This window comes from Bufo bufo, chromosome 10 (genome assembly GCF_905171765.1).
Source record: "Bufo bufo chromosome 10, aBufBuf1.1, whole genome shotgun sequence".
Lineage (NCBI taxonomy): Eukaryota > Metazoa > Chordata > Amphibia > Anura > Bufonidae > Bufo > Bufo bufo.
Window position 1 is genome coordinate 8,737,409 of NC_053398.1, and position 17,051 is coordinate 8,754,459.

The window sequence follows — 17,051 nt, forward strand, 5'->3', positions numbered from 1 at the left end:
GCCACTGATGATGCCATCTATACAGTTTGCCACCTTCCACTAATGAAGACAGTGATTTCACATTGATGTCACCGGACCAGCCGATGTTATCTGCCACTGGCTTATTACCTGCCACTGATGATGTCACCTGACCAGCTGCTATCTGCCACTGATGTCACCTGACCAGCTGATGTTATCTGCCACTGATGATGTCACCTGACCAGCTGCTGTTATCTGCCACTGATGATGTCACCTGACCAGCTGCTGTTATCTGCCACTGATGATGTCACCTGACCAGCTGCTGTTATCTGCCACTGATGATGTCACCTGACTAGCTGATGTTATCTGCCACTGATGTCACCTGACTAGCTGCTGTTATCTGCCACTGATGATGTCACCTGACCAGCTGATGTTATCTGCCACTGGCTTATTACCTGCTACTGATGATGTCACCTGACCAGCTGCTGTTATCTGCCACTGATGATGTCACCTGACCAGCTGCTGTTATCTGCCACTGATGTTACGTGCCACCAGTGATATCACCTGCCCAGCTAATGTTGCCAGCAACTGATGATGTCATTTTCTATATGAAGTATTTACTGTATAGACACTATGGAGTGAGGGCCACCTAGCAATTTTAATTATTCAAATTTAACATTAAGGACCCCACCCCAGAAGCCTGTTGGTCATCCCCACTAATGCCTGATACTGTATGTCATACCCCAGCTTACACCCCTGATCTCCCCTCTTTCCTTACCCAGTAGTAATAGTAGTAATAGAAACCCTCCAGCGCTGCAGATTCTGGACGACAGGCTATTCGAGCACCTTACATTTTATGGGGGCTCCATGACCAGAAATATGGACCACAGTGACCCTGTAACCTCCCTACGGCTCTGCTCCTTCCACCCCCTCCAATACACAGATATATAGACCTCTCCCCAGGTGATAACTGGTCTCTAATGTCTCTTAAGTGCTTTTGTTTTTGGACAATTAGAGACACAAAGGAAAGTAATTAGCGCCTCCATCATCATCCTCCTCAGTAGTGAAACCCTCATCTTCTGGGGAAGGGCCCAGTGGAGGGGAGTTCATGTAACAATGGCCGCACCCAGTGTGTCCTAATGTCCTGGGTTCGTATGGAGAACAGGGCTGTCAATCACACCACAGCCCCGCACACATCCAGCTGCTGAGCAGTGTAAACATTTCACAGGTTAAACCCCTGGGATGGAGCCCTTTAAGGTAGATACATTTTCTTAGGGGTGTTCAAAGGGTTAAATGTCAAATTCAGCTCTGATACATCTGTAGAAACTATAACATGCATTATACAGGATAAGCCTTGTGTACTGGGGGTGCACGCTGTGTTATTACATGAAGAGTGATACAGTCCTGATCAAAAGTTTAAGACCGCTTGAAAAATGGCATAAAATCATATTTTACATTGTTGGATCTTAACAAGGTTCCAAGTAGAGCTTCAACCTGCAACAAGAAGAAATGGGAGTGAGACAAAACATTTTTTGAGCATTCAATTAATTGAAAATAACGAATAAACTGAAACAGGCTGTTTTTCAGCTGATCCACATTTTAGGACCACATGCCTTTAAAAGGCCAAATCTGTGCAAAGATGTGGATTCATTGTCATCTTCTGTCAGGTAGTCACACGTTGTGATGGCAAAGGCAAAAAAACTCTCCCTTTTTGAACGCGGTCGGGTTGTTGAACTGCATAAGCAGGGTCTCTCACAGCCGCCATCGCTGCTGAGGTGGGACGCAGTAAGACAGTCATTTGGAATTTTATAAATGATCCTGAGGGTTATGGAACGAAAAAGTCAAGTGGAAGACCCAAAAAATGTCGTCCGTACTGAGCCGGAGGATCCAATTGGCTGTCCGTCAAGACACTGGACGATCTTCGACCCAAATTAAGGCCCTTACTGGTGCTGACTGCAGCCCCATAACCATCAGACGGCATCTGAGACTGAAGGACTTCAAAAACAAAAAACGTCTCCAAAGACCTCGTCTCCTTGAACGCCACAGAACTGCTCGTTTGGACTTTGCAAGAGAGCACCAAACATGGGACATTCAAAGGTGGAAGAAAGTTTTATTCTCTGATGAGAAACAATGTAACCTTGATGGTTTCCAACGTTACTGGCATGACAAGCAGATCCCACCTAAGATGTTCTCTACGCGCCACAGTGGAGGGGGCGCCATAATGGTCTGGGGGGCTTTTTCCTTCAGTGGAACAATGGAGCTTCAGGAAGTGCAGGGGCGTCAAACGGCCGCTGGCTATGTCCAGATGTTGCAGAGAGCATTCCTCATGACTGAGGGCCCTCGTCTGTGTGGTAACAGGACAACGCTACAGTACACAATGCCCACAGGACAAGGGACTTCTTCCAGGAGAATAACATCACTCTTTTGGCCCATTCTGCGTGTTCCCCTGATCTAAATCCAATTGAGAACCTTTGGGGATGGATGGCAAGGGAAGTTTACAAAAATGGACAACAGTTCCAGACAGTAGATGGCCTTCGTGCGGCCGTCTTCACCACTTGGAGAAATGTTCCCACTCACCTCATGGAAACGCTTGCATCAAGCATGCCGAAACAATAACGGCGGAGCTACTCATTACTGACTTCATGTTTGGAAGTTGGATTTCGGTTTTGGGGGGGTTTATTTTTTTTTTTTGGAGGTTTGGTCCTAAACTTTTGATCAACTGAAAAACAGCCTGTTTCAGTTTATTCGTTGTTTTCATTAAATTGAATGCTGAAAAATTGTTTGGTCTCACTCCCATTTCTTCTTGTTGCACGTTGAAGCTCTACTTGGAACCTTGTTAAGATCCAGCCATGATACATAGGATTGTTTGCCATTTTTCAAGTGGTCTTAAACTTTTGATCAGGACTGTATTTTAGTGACCAACGCGGAGCCGGAGATGGCATCAGACATGGCCGCCCTGTCCAGAGGATGATGGCCTCTCATTAGGCGACAAAGGGGATCGTTTGGTTGAGTTTGTCCAATTTGATCAACTTTAGACTAAAGTGCAAAAAACAGGGAGGCTGTATACAGAGAGTGATATAGGGAGGCTGTATACAGAGAGTGATATAGGGAGGCTGTATACAGAGAGTGATATAGGGAGGCTGTATACAGAGAGTGATATAGGGAGGCTGTATACAGAGAGTGATATAGGGAGGCTGTATACAGAGAGTGATCTAGGGAGGCTGTATACAGAGAGTGATCTAGGGAGGCTGTATACAGGGAGTACTGTAGGGAGGCTGTATACAGGGAGTACTGTAGGGAGGCTGTATACAGGGAGTAATATAGGGAGGCTGTATACAGGGAGTAATATAGGGAGGCTGTATACAGGAAGTAATATAGGGAGGCTGTATACAGGGAGTAATATAGGGAGGCTGTATACAGGGAGTAATATAGGGAGGCTGTATACAGAGAGTGATCTAGGGAGGCTGTATACCAGAAGTGTTGGTCCCGTCCAATGCTGGCTGTTGCTTGCTATATATAGACTGCTATGTAGATGCTGTATACAGTGTATATGTGTCTAATATCCAGCACCTGGTGGTTATACAGAGAGAATCTGCCTATAGGTCCCACTTTATCCTTCTCTGTCTCAGAGGACTGTGCCCCCCCCAGTCCTCATCACTCCCCTATATCTCAGAGGGCTGTGCCCCCCCAGTCCTCATCACTCCCCTATATCTCAGAGGGCTGTGCCCCCCCAGTCCTCATCACTCCCCTATATCTCAGAGGGCTGTGCCCCCCTCAGTCCTCATCACTCCCCTATATCTCAGTGGTCTGTGCCCTCTCAGTCCTCATCACTCCACTATATCTCAGTGGTCTGTGCCCTCTCAGTCCTCATCACTCCACTATATCTCAGTGGTCTGTGCCCCCCTCAGTCCTCATCACTCCCCTATATCTCAGTGGTCGGTGCCCCCCCAGTCCTCATCACTCCCCTATATCTCAGTGGTCGGTGCCCCCCCAGTCCTCATCACTCCCCTATATCTCAGTGGTCGGTGCCCCCCCAGTCCTCATCACTCCCCTATATCTCAGGGGTCTGTGCCCCCCCCCCAGTCCTCATCACTCCCCTATATCTCAGGGGTCTGTGCCCCCCCCCCCCAGTCCTCATCACTCCCCTATATCTCAGGGGTCTGTCCCCCCCCCCCCAGTCCTCATCACTCCCCTATATCTCAGGGGTCTGTGCCCCCCCCCCCCAGTCCTCATCACTCCCCTATATCTCAGGGGTCTGTGCCCCCCCGTCCTCATCACTCCCCTATATCTCAGGGGTCTGTGCCCCCCTCACTCCCCTATATCTCAGGGGTCTGTGCCCCCCTCAGTCCTTCCCTCCCCTATATCTCAGGGGTCTGTGCCCCCCTCACTCCCCTATATCTCAGGGGTCTGTGCCCCCCTCAGTCCTTCCCTCCCCTATATCTCAGGGGTCTGTGCCCCCCTCACTCCCCTATATCTCAGTGGTCTGTGCCCCCCCTAGTCCTCATCCCTCCTCTATATCTCAGGGATCTGTCCCCCCCTCAGTCCTCATCCCCTATATCTCAGGGGTCTGTGCCCCCCCCCCCCCCAGTCCTCATCACTCCCCTATATCTCAGGGGTCTGTGCCCCCCCCCCCCCCAGCCCTCATCACTCCCCTATATCTCAGGGGTCTGTGCCCCCCTCAGTCCTTCCCTCCCCTATATCTCAGGGGTCTGTGCCCCCCTCACTCCCCTATATCTGTGGTCTGTGCCCCCCCCAGTCCTCATCACTCCCCTTTATCTCAGGGGTCTGTGCCCCCCAGTCCTCATCACTCCCCTATATCTCAGGGGTCCTGGGCTTTCCTGGGCCCCTCATCCTCTGGTGATGACAGGGCACCATAGAGTGAGCCCCCATACCCTGCACCTAACGAGGTCCATCTGTTCCTGTGGCCCCTGAGATGCCCCTGTATGTATCAGCAGCCGGTTCCTGCCACAATGTGGGCAGCCAGCAGGGGGCACTCCCGGGGACCTTATTGGGGCTGATGCTACATCTGAATTGCACTAATGTGAGATAAATTTCAGATGCTTTCTGTGAATGGTTAAAGCGCCGACATGGAGATCAGGGGCACAAAACCCCGAACAAAACCAGCACCAGGAGAAAGCAGCTTAATGAGATCCTATAGGAGCCATTGTGTGAGCAGCTGAGGGTGACAGTCACTTCATGGTTAATAGGATCAGAGCTGCTGCACACTTCTGGCTGCTGGAAGGGGGGTCCGGGCTGCCCCCCAAACCCTGCACATACTGCCCTGCACTGAAGGTAGGGCTGTCCCCCAAAATCTAAAAGCTTTGCAAGCAAGCTCAGCACCCCCAAACCATAGAACCTGAAAGATCTGAGCATAGTGCCCCTGACCTGTCAGTGTGCACCCCCTCCAAGGGTGACCCCCCTCCCCAAAGTCTAAAGACACGGCCTACATTCTTCTATCTGGAAGAAACCACTGCACCCCAGACCCGGAAAGGAACCTGAACCCCCAAATCCAGGACTCCCCACAAAGTCCTGACCTCATCGTCTGGATACTAAAGCCCCCAATAGATGATAATTATCACAGAGCGTAAATACCGCAGAAGAATTGTCTATCTAATATCTATCTATCTAATATCTATCTATCTATCTATCTATCTATCTATCTATCTATCTATCTATCTATCTATCTATCTAATATCTATCTATTATCTATCTATCTATCTATTATCTATCTATCTATCTATTATCTATCTATCTATTATCTATTTATCTATCTCCTATCTATCTCATTATCTATTTATCCATCTGTCATCTATCTATCTATCTATTCATCTCATTATCTATCTATTATCTATCTATCCATCTGTCTCTATCTCTCTATCTATTATCTATCTATCTATTATCTGTCTATCTATTATCTATCTATTATCTATCCATCTGTCATCTATCTATCTATCTATTATCTATCTATTATCTATCTATCTATTATCTATCTATCTCTCTATCTCATTATCTATCTATCTCATATCTGTCTCTCTCTCATTATATCTCTCTCTATCTCTCTCTACTATCTATCTATCTATCTATCTATCTATCTATCTATCTATCTATCTCATTATCTATCTATCTATCTATCTATCTATCTATCTATCTATCTATCTCCTATCTCTCTATCTCATATCTCTCTATCTCGCCGCCTTCTTGCCCTGTACATAGTTGTGTCTGCCGCCCTTTCTTGGCTGAGATTACAAGGTGTCTGTAGATATGAGATAAGATGCCTCTTCCTGGGGAGACCTGTATGAATATTAATTTATTTTCTGACCTCTGCAGGGGGCAGCAGATAAATTTAGTGCTTGATTTGAATAATTCCCTCTTTTCTATGGGGCCAAAGATGTCATTGGAAACTTTTCTTAAATAGGCATTTAATGAGTGTGTGTGTGTTACAGCTGAACAAACCCCCCGCCGAGTTCCCCGGAATAAATGGGAGCCTGAAGAAGAGGTGGACGGTGCAGAACTGATGACTACAAGCCCTTTGTCACAGTGTATCGCTTACTTATGGGGCCTAATCCAATCATAAATTGCACCTCTGCACCAATCAGGGGGGAAGGCCCTGTCCATGAATGGGACTGGAGTGGGGAATGTTGCTGAGGTCCTATTGTTTGAGCTGTCACTTCTAAAAGGGCTTCAGGGAGCTGACCACTATAAAACCCAACTTGCAGGGGACCGGGCACACAACACAGCCTAGACTCCAGAGCCTACAGAGAAAGCCAGAGACATTCCCTGCCTGACACTGAGGAGGACTACCTGCAAGATGATGTTCCCCAGCCTCCTAGCTCCTCCAGCAGTCTACCCCAACCTTCTCAGGCCAACCCCAACCCTACCTCAGACACTGCAAACTGCCTTGACCACCCATTCGAGCTTTTTGGTGGAGGACCTCATAAGGATCAGCAGGCCTGCAAGCTACCTACCCCGGGCTGTGCCACCACCTAGTGTCTCACCACCAACCTCAGACAGCCCCATCAGTATGTCTGACACCTCAGAGCTCCTGAGCTCCAGAAGACCATGTGAAGCCCAGAACACAAACAGCTCGACGTTCCTCAAGTTTGGAGTGAACGCCATCTTGTCCTCTCCTAATCCTAGAACAGGTGAGTGTCAGACAGGCGAAATAATATTCAATGTCATCCTGCGGTGGTGGGACCATCTAGTGTCTCTTCTGTCCCTTTAAGGCTTTGCACTGGGACAAGTCTGTATGTGGGTCTTCTCTGTTCCTGTAAGGCCATACAGTGGCACCCACCTGTGCTTGTGTCTTTGCCCCTTTAAGACTGTGTGGTGGGACAAGCAGGTGTCTGGGTCTTTCATGCCCCTTTAATACCATGCAATATGCTTGGGTTGCTATGGGAACACTTCTCAAACTTTTAGTCAGAATAATACAATGCTACAATGTTGCACTGTATATTTGTATACATATAATGTGTGTGTCACTTTTATCTGGATATTATTCACAGAATGTTCTATAATTTTGCGTTTCTTCTTTCAGATTCTTCCCAGAATCTTCTCCCCACCGTCCCTCCAAAGACCTTCTCCTTGCCATATTTTGAGAGCTCCTTCCATCCGTTCATCAGGTCCTCATATTTTCCAGGTAGGTGTCCCGGGTGGGTGTCCTGTGTTCTGCACGCCTGTCACTTGCTCATTTGACCCCCTATTTATCAGGAGCAGTGACTGCTGACACCTCTCCTGGTGCACAATTAGCAGGAATTGTCAGGCTGAACATTTGAGGCGTTCCCCCTTCTCTCACTGGAGCTTTTCCCACACAGTCAGTGCACTTAACCACTGAGTCCCAACAATACAGCCAGCTCCGTGACCAATGCAGGAGCCCCCTGAGCCCTGCCACCCACACTCACCAGTCACCGGGATAATGCACCGTTATCCGTCACAATATTTTCACAAGACCCATTAAGTGAAGGAAGGGGGTCATAGTGCACCCATGAGATCATATGTAATTAGTAAAAGACAGATCTATCTATCTATCATCCATCTGAGATAGATAGATATTAGATATTTAGTTATTGGATAGATAGATAAATATGAGATACGGGGGATCTATCTATCTATCTCATATCTATCTATCTATCTCTCATATCTATCTATCTATCTATCTATCTATCTATCTATCTATCTATCTATCTATCTCATATCTATCTATCTATCTATCTATCTATCTATCTATCTATCTATCTATCTATCTCTCATATTTATCTATTATCTATCTATCTATCTATCTATCTATCTATCTAAGATAGACGATAGATAGATGATAGATAGATATCAGCTAGATAAATATGAGATAGATGGATATATAGATAGATAGATCGATCCCCGTATCTCATATTTATCTATCTATCTGTATATCTATATATCAATAACTATCTATCTAATATCTATCTATCTCAGATGGATAGATAGATAAATCTATCTATCCATCTGAGATAGATAGATAGATATTAGATATATAGTTGTTGATATATAGATGTATAGATATATAGAGATTAGATAGATGGATAAATAGAAAGATATATATGAGATACAGGGATAGATCTATCTCATATCTATCTATCTATCTATCTATCTATCTATCTATCTATCTATCTATCTATCTATCTATCTATCTATCTATCTATCTATCACATGCAGGGGGCAGAGGCTTGTAGAATAAGGTAACATTAGACCTTTTTGTCGTCCTTGTGGTGATTATGGGACCTGATCCCATTGCAGCCTCATGGAAAGAATCTCCCTTCTATAAAGAGATGTTTAGTGGGAGTGGGGGGTGTCCATCATCTGTATTCCGTGGAGGGGCTCGCCATACACTGGTGTTTAGTTGGAAAGTGTACAGGCCATTGTGTGCAGGATATATGGCTTTAGCCGCTTGTCCCAACCTTTTTCTGTTACTTCATTACAAGACAATTACGGTGCACGCTTCATTAGGGCCAGTGTCCGGGCACAGAGCCCCCAGAGGAGAGGCTTTACCTCCTTACCATACAAATGCCATTGTGGGGCAGTCAGGGTGCTAATTAGCTGCACTATCTTTTTTATTTTTTGCTGCATTCCTGGGGCACTTTCTGCTCTGGAAAATGGTGAATTCACAATCAAAGAGTTAAATTCACTTCAAGGGAAACTGGAGACAACTTTACATTTATGATAAAGTGGAAGGAGGGTGTAAAGGGGCGGAATTAAAGGGGCTGTAAGACTAAACATTTGTATGGGACGGTAAAGGAACTCTAGTTGTGTCCTGTGAAATATAATGGTATTGCAGGTCACCAGCGCTACAGCGGTTTAAGGTGACTTATAGTGTTGAGCGAACTTGTGTTTTAAGTTCGGCGTCTAAAGTTCGGGTTATCGAATTATCTCGTTACGGATTCTAAATTCCGTTAGGGTCCGTGGTAGCGGAATCCATAACGGGATACTTTGATAACCTGAACTTTAGACACCGAACTTAAAACACAAGTTCGCTCAACACTAGTGACTTATAATATGAGAATAATTGACAGTAGAAATAAATTCTCCTCTTTCTTTCCCAGCCTCCTCCTCTGTGGTCCCCATGCCTGGAACATTCGCCTGGCCGCTCGCTGCCCGGGGGAAGCCCCGTCGAGGAATGCTCCGCAGGGCCGTGTTTTCTGACGTGCAGCGCAAAGCTCTTGAGAAAATGTTTCAGAAGCAAAAATACATCAGCAAACCCGACCGGAAAAAACTGGCGGGAAAACTGGGACTGAAGGACTCTCAGGTGAGGACTGTTCTATAGTGATACACTGTATCCAGCACGTAGACTGTGTGACCTTTTTTTTGACACATTGAAATTGATCACGGTTCAGTCATAGAAAGTGATTTGGCTTCTGGTCCACTGAATGGAATCACTAACTGCAGAGACTGACACTTTCTTCTGCTCTCTATCAATTCTAGGTGAAAATCTGGTTCCAAAACAGGAGAATGAAATGGAGGAACTCTAAAGAGAGGGAGCTGCTGTCTTCAGGGGGCTGCAGGGAACAGACCTTGCCCACCAAGTTTAACCCCAACCCCGACCTCAGTGACGTGGGAAAGAAGATCCTAGAAGGCGAGGACGAGGCCCTGTCCTATCAGCGCTTGGAGCTCCCCCTAGTGGTGGACTCACAATTACCCCCCTCCCCATTTAATTCCAGCAGTCACAGCAAACAGTCCGACTTATCAGACTCTGATATTGAAGACGAGGACGATGAGATCACGGTCTCCTAATCCCTGCTGTAAAGGACAAGAACTCTGCACTGGTGTATAATATTATTATTATTGACAGATTGGAGACATGCCACAATTTGTGCCCCTCCTCCTTCGCTGGTCAGGGAGCGCCCTGGGACTTGTGGTTCTTCCACTGCACGATTTTGCTACTTATGACTTTGCAGCTGTCACGTCATTACAAATCCCAGCATGTGCAATGGTTTACAGCTTTCTTGGCATGCTGGGACTTGTAGTTTCTGAAGAGCTAGAAGGTCGCAGGTTGCTGAAGTGTCGTGTGTGGCTGCCTCTGTCCTGCCTGGGGGCGGGGCTTCATATAGGGGGCGGTCTCTGATGATATTATTGCTGTGGTTCCACAGCGGCCTATGAACTGTACACTATACTGTACACGGGACGTATGGGGGTTTTATGCCAATATTATATCTGACTCTAGGATTCTCCTCGTTTGTTGATGTAAAGCAAAATTTAGATTTTTAACTTATAAAGAAAAACCTTTATTTTGTATTTCACAGATGTACAGATTTATATGTATATAACGGAATAAATTGTAGATATCATCAGAACTACTGCCGCTTGTTCTTGTGCAGGAAGCAAAATAGAGGAGATCTAATCATTTCCACATAAACTGTCACCCAGCTTTCCCAGGAGCCAGATGGCCTAGTTGTAAAGCTATAGCAGTGCCTCTATTGATAGCAGGTATCCTGTAGTCAAAGGGTCGCCCAGGCTGCGTAGAAGCGAATAGACCCTGCTTTCTCCTCCCTCTTTGTGGCTCCCCCTAGTGGCAGCTGCCGCGCAGTCGCTCCCCATATCAGGCAGACCTGAGTGAAGTGGTTTTTGGAGGTTTCCTTGATCCACAAAACTAAGGCAGCTCATAAGATTAGAAAGTGCGCCATAGGTTCCTCTAAATTAGCGGAATCCTCTTTAGGGAAGTTATGCCCGAAATGCACTAAGAATGTTGCTCCTTCCCTAAAGGAAGAATTGAGAGGTCATTAAGCAGGAGATGCGTTCAGCGCTGTCTGGTTGTACCTTGTCTTGAACCTGCTCCTTCAAGAAATATTCGCTATGACTTTTCTTCCTCGGATTTAGATTCAGATTCTGAGGCCGATTCAGGAGATTCAGATGAATCGTCTGGATCTGATTCTGAATTTAAAAGATATTGATTCTCTGAAGACACAACGATTAGAACCACTATGAATCTTTCAGATGAAAAAATTCAAGATGAAATGTTTAGTGGATTGGAGCAGAAAAAGAAAAAAGCCTTCCCTGTTCAGGAAAGTTTTCATTCCCAGAACCATTAAAGGTAGACTTCTGACCAGTGAAATATTACTGACCCAGTGTCCTAAGGTGGACGTATCGTTGACCAAACTGGTAAAAAATACCAACGCACTACCTTTTGAAGACATGGGTTCCTTAAAGGATCTCATGGATAGAAAGGTAGATGCTTGTCTTAGAAGATCTTGGGATGCGGCTGCTGCATTATTTAATCTTAATCTTGACGCAACTTCGGTCGCAAAGTCTTTTAAAAGAAATGGCCCCTTCTAGAAGACAACACTCCCTATGACTCCTTATAGGATTCCTTCCCCTTACTCCTTAAGGTGGTAGATTTTCTATCAGAAGCTACTGCTAATGCTGTTGTTTTAATCCCGTGTCCGTTGTTCCGTTTTTCGTGATTTTCTGCGGACCCATTGACTTTCAATGGGTCCGTTGAAAACTCGGCTAATGCACCGTTTGTCGTCCGTGATCCGTGGTTCCAGTCCGTCAAAAAAATATAACCTGTCCTATTTTTTTCACGGAAAACGGTTCGTGGACCCATTCAAGTCAATGGGATCGTGAAAAAAACGCGGAGGCACACAAGATTTGTCATCCGCGTCCGCGTCTGTTTTTTTCCTATCATTTGCATGGCAAACTTGACTTAGACTTTTTTTTTACTTTCCTTCATGTCTGGTGATCCTCCAAAAATAGAGGAAGACACGCGGAAACAAAAACGGATCCCCATTTTGCGGAACGGAACACAACAACGGTCGTGTGCGTGAGGCCTAAGTCTGTGAGAATGACGGCCAGATCAATAGAAAGCTTACACCTGAAAGGTTAACGTTAGGATCTAAAGGTCTTTCGGATTCTGTAATTAACCAGCAGAAAGGAGTCGACTTTCAAAATGTATTATAAAATATGGAGGAGGTTCTGCTCCTGGTGATCTCCAGGCGGTCCGGGGGTTTCTACAGTCGGGGTTTGAAAAAGGTCTTTGTCCCAATATGCTGAAAGTTCATGTTTCAGCATTAAGTTTGGTCTTTGATATAAGGATTGCGGACCACCCATGGGTGATTAGGTTCCTCAATGGAGCAGGTTACGTCAGGTCTCGCAGAATTTCCGTTTCAACTATGGTCCGAAATTTCTTTAAAATTCCTTAGGCTACTTTCACACTAGCGGCACGGACCTCCAGGAGGTCGTTCCGTCGGGTAAACAGCCTGTCGGGTCCGTCCTGCCACTAGTGAACGTGTGCCCCCAGACTGCCGCTCCGTCCCCATTGACTATAATGGGGGCGGGGTTCCGGCGGAGGTACGGCAGCGCACGGCGAGAGGCTGCCGGAAAATAAAACTATGACATGTCCGACATTTATTCCGGCATCCTCTCGCCGTGTGCTGCCGTGCTTCCGCCGAAGTCAATGGGGACAGAGCGGCAGTCCGGGGACACACGTTCACTAGCGGCAGGACGGATCCGACAGGCTGTTCTCCCGACGGAACAGCCTCCCGGAGGTCCGTGCCGCTAGTGTGAAAGTAGCCCTATTCTTAGGCCTCATGCACATGGCCGTTGTGCACCACACATCACGGATGCAGACCCATTCACTTGAATAGATCCGCAATTCCAGAGATGCGGAACGGAACACCGGAAGCACTACTGAGTGCTTCCGTGGCATTTCTTTCCGTTGTTCCGCACCTCAAACAAATATGACATGTCATATTTTTTTGCGGTGTGGATAGACCATGGACCCATTTAAGTTGAATGGGTCCGGCCCGCTGCACGGATGTTGCCCGTGCATTGGGGACCGCGAATGCGGTCACCAATGCACAGAACGACCGCACAACGGCCGAGTGCATGAGGCCTTAAAGCAGTGTTCTTTGTGGCTATAACATCTGCACATAGAGTGAGTGAGATCCAGGCTCGGAAGATGGTGGAACCTTTTGGTACAGTCTTCTCGGACATGATTGTGTTCTGTTTTGATACATCTTTTTTTTTTTTTACCAAAAGTAGTGTCGCATTTTTACGGACAGGAGGAGATTGTTGTCCCTTTTTTCTGGGACAATCCTAAATCGATAGGGGAAGAGAAATGTCCTACTCTTGATGTGAAGCATGTTGTCCTCCAGTTCCTTCAGGAAATCTTATTATTTGTTTGTTCAGTTTCAGGCCTTTTGAACAAGCTTTGGAGGCTTCATCCGAAGTCGCTTCATTCAAAACTTTGGAATAATACTGAACAGAGATCCGTCTCCGTACAGTATTAGAATGTATGGGCTCCGAGGAGCCGAAGTAAGTTATTCGCGAAGTCGCGCGTGACTTCTTTGAATAACTCCGGTAATTGATTTTTAAAGTGGAAAACCACTTTAAAACTTGAAAATGAACTTGGCTTTCGTTCCGACTTGTACCTCAGAGTTCGCTTTCAAGTTTTAAAGTGGTTTTCCACTTTAAAAATCAATTACCGGAGTTATTTAAAGAAGTCACGCGCGACCTCGCGAATAACTTGCTTCGGCTCATCGGAGCCCATACATTCTAATACTGTACGGAGACGGATCTCTGTTCAGTATTATTCCAAAGTTTTGACCAAAGCGACTTCGGATGAAGCCTCCAAAGCTTGTTCAACACTAGTTAAGACAGCAATTTCTGAGGACTCCAAAGTATGGAAGAAAGAGCCTCCTAGTTTTCTTAAGGCGCGCTCTATCGGATCAGTCTGGACGTGTCTATTGAAGAAATCTGTAGAGCAGCCACATCTACAGGGTGGATGTTAGTGCAGGTCAGGACGTTGGGCAGAAAGGTTCAGCAGGCTATAGTGCCAGACTGAAGGACTTATCTGTTAAATCTCATGGAGGATGAAATGGAAACACTGGATTACACTTACTGGTCATTTCCTTTTCATGAATCCTCCACGACGGCAGGGGACCAGAATAAAACCAGAATAAAAAGTAAGACTCTCTAGGCTTAGGATACATGGGTGACTAAAGACATCCACTTTTTCCATGTATTTTTTTTGGAGTGCTGCCTCTTTGCATATGGCAGATCTTGGTCACCGATCTATAGGGCGATTGCACCTATTCCATATTGAAGTGTTCTGCTTATTGCAATCTATCTCATATCTATCTATCTATCTATCTATCTATCTATCTATATCATCAAGAGATAGATGTAAGATAGATATGAGAGGACACAGCTCTATAAATTAGAAGCTGGAGAGAGTCTCCGCCATCTCTGTAGTCCTCTGAGGAACGCTGGGTGTCTGTGGAGCGAGGTCGGGGGATTAGCTGTGAGGTCAGTGACTCCACACAATCTCATTACAGTGATACTGGTGAGAACTGTACGGCGTATATGCTGTTCTGCATTGTGGAGCTGGAGGCAGGTACAGTTGCAAGAAACAGTATGTGAACCCTTTGGAATGATATGGATTTCTGCACAAATTGGTCATAAAATGTGATCTGATCTTCATCTAAGTCACAGCGATAGACAATCACAGTCTGCTTAAACTAATAACACACAAAGAGTTAAATGTTACCATGTTTTTATTGAACACCATGTAAACATTCACAGTGCAGGTGGAAAAAGTATGTGAACCCTTGGACTTAATAACTGGTTGAACCTCCTTTGGCAGCAATACCTTCAACCCAATGTTTCCTGTAGTTGCAGATCAGACGTGCACAACGGTCAGGAGTAATTCTTGACCATTCCTCTTTACAGAACTGTTTCAGTTCAGCAATATTCTTGGGATGTCTGGTGTGAATCGCTTTCTTGAGGTCATGCCACAGCATCTCAATTGGGTTGAGGTCAGGACTCTGAATGGGCCACTCCAGAAGGCGGATTTTCTTATGTTTAAGCCATTCTGTTGTTGATTTACTTCTATGCTTTGGGTAGTTGTCCTGTTGCAACACCCATCGTCTGTTGAGCTTCAGCTGGTGGACAGATGGCCTTAAGTTCTCCTGCAAAATGTCTTGATAAACTTGGGAATTCATTTTTCCTTCGATGATAGCAATCCGTCCAGGCCCTGACGCAGTAAAGCAGCCCCAAACCATGATGCCCCCACCACCATACTTCACAGTTGGGATGAGGTTTTGAGGTTGGTGTGCTGTGCCTCTTTTTCTCCACACATCGTGTTGTGTGTTTCTTCCAAACAACTCAACTTTGGTTTCATCTGTCCACAGAATATTTTACCAGTACTGCTGTGGAACATCCAGGTGCTCTTGTGCAAACTGTAAACGTGCAGCAATGGTTTTTTTGGACAGCAGTGGCTTCCTCTGTGGTATCCTCCCATGAAATCCATTCTTGTTTAGTGTTTTACGTATCGTAGATTCGCTAACAGGGATTTTAGCATATGCCAGAGACTTTTGTAAGTCTTTAGCTGACACTCTAGGATTCTTCTTCCCCTCATTGAGCAGTCTGCGCTGTGCTCTCGCAGTCATCTTTACAGGAGGGCCTCTCCTAGGGAGAGTAGCAGCAGTGCTGAACTTTCTCCATTTATAGACAATTTGTCTTACCGTGGACTGATGAACAGCAAGGCTTTTGGAGATACTTTTATAACCCTTTCCAGCTTTATGCAAGTCAACAATTCTTAATCGCAGGTCTTCTGAGAGCTCTTTTGTGCGAGGCATCATTCCCATCAGACAATGCTTCTTGTAAAAAGCAAACCCAGAACTGGTGTGTGTTTTTTATAGGGCAGGGCAGCTGTAACCAACACCTCCGATCTCATCTCATTGATTGGACTCCAGTTGGCTGACACCTCACTCCAATTAGCTCTTGGAGATGTCATTAGTCTAGGGGTTCACATACTTTTTCCACCTGCACTGTGAATGTTTACATGGTGTGTTAAATAAAAACATGGTAACATTTAACTCTTTGTGTGTTATTAGTTTAAGCAGACTGTGATTGTCTATTGTTGTGACTTAGATGAAGATCAGATCACATTTTATAACCAATTTGTGCAGAAATCCAGATCATTCCAAAGGGTTCACATACTTTTTCTTGCAACTGTATACCACCATAAGGAGCTCATTAAAGCACTGTATTATAGATGAATATACGCCATTAAATACTCATGACAAAACCTTTGATGAAACAGTATTTTGCTTTGACAGGTTCACATGGACTCTCTATGAGGCAGAAGTCGTCGTCATGGTGGTCTGCTCCAGATGGAAAAGCAAACGACTGCAACCAGAGAACATGTTTGTCAACTGTAAGTCCCTGGATATAACTGCACTGTTACCACTTATATGATCTGCAGAACGCTGTGTAGCACTATATGGGGTTAAAGGTGGGCTTTCTGTAATGTGATTAGTAAAAGTATAGTAATATTATTCAGCCGGTGGTATAGTATAAAGTTACCTGGGCTAGGGGCCCTCTTAAGTGTTGGTTGTGTATCACCCCCGTTCAGAACCCCTATCGCCTCTGACCGGCCATAATAATGTCTGCTGAATTCTGTATAAAGCAAAGTACTGGAAGCCTACGGAGGACGAGCGGTGCCATAGATCCTATGGGCTGCGGAGCACGGTCCGTGCATCAACTGCAACCTGATGTCTAATGATCCATAGTTACATAGTTAATACGGTTGAAAAAAGACATACGTCCATCAAGTTCAAACAAGG

At 45.7% G+C, this 17,051-nt stretch overlaps 1 protein-coding gene across 1 annotated transcript; it reads left to right on the forward strand.

Annotated features, from left to right (window-relative positions):
* Positions 1 to 6,568: 6,568 nt before the first annotated feature.
* DBX1 (developing brain homeobox 1) lies at positions 6,569 to 10,218 on the forward strand. Its single transcript, XM_040409756.1, has 4 exons — positions 6,569 to 7,100; positions 7,493 to 7,594; positions 9,531 to 9,733; positions 9,910 to 10,218. Exons 1-4 carry the CDS (start codon positions 6,767 to 6,769, stop codon positions 10,216 to 10,218), a joined length of 948 nt encoding a protein of 315 aa, XP_040265690.1. The 5' UTR covers positions 6,569 to 6,766.
* The last annotated feature ends 6,833 nt before the right edge of the window (positions 10,219 to 17,051 follow it).

Coding starts and splice junctions, on each gene's coding strand:
- DBX1 (XM_040409756.1), top strand. CDS start 6,767: ATGATGTTCCCCAGCCTCCTAGCTCCTCCAGCAGTCTACCCCAACCTT. Junction 7,101..7,492: donor CTCTCCTAATCCTAGAACAG/GTGAGTGTCAGA, acceptor TTCTTCTTTCAG/ATTCTTCCCAGAATCTTCTC. Junction 7,595..9,530: donor CAGGTCCTCATATTTTCCAG/GTAGGTGTCCCG, acceptor TTTCTTTCCCAG/CCTCCTCCTCTGTGGTCCCC.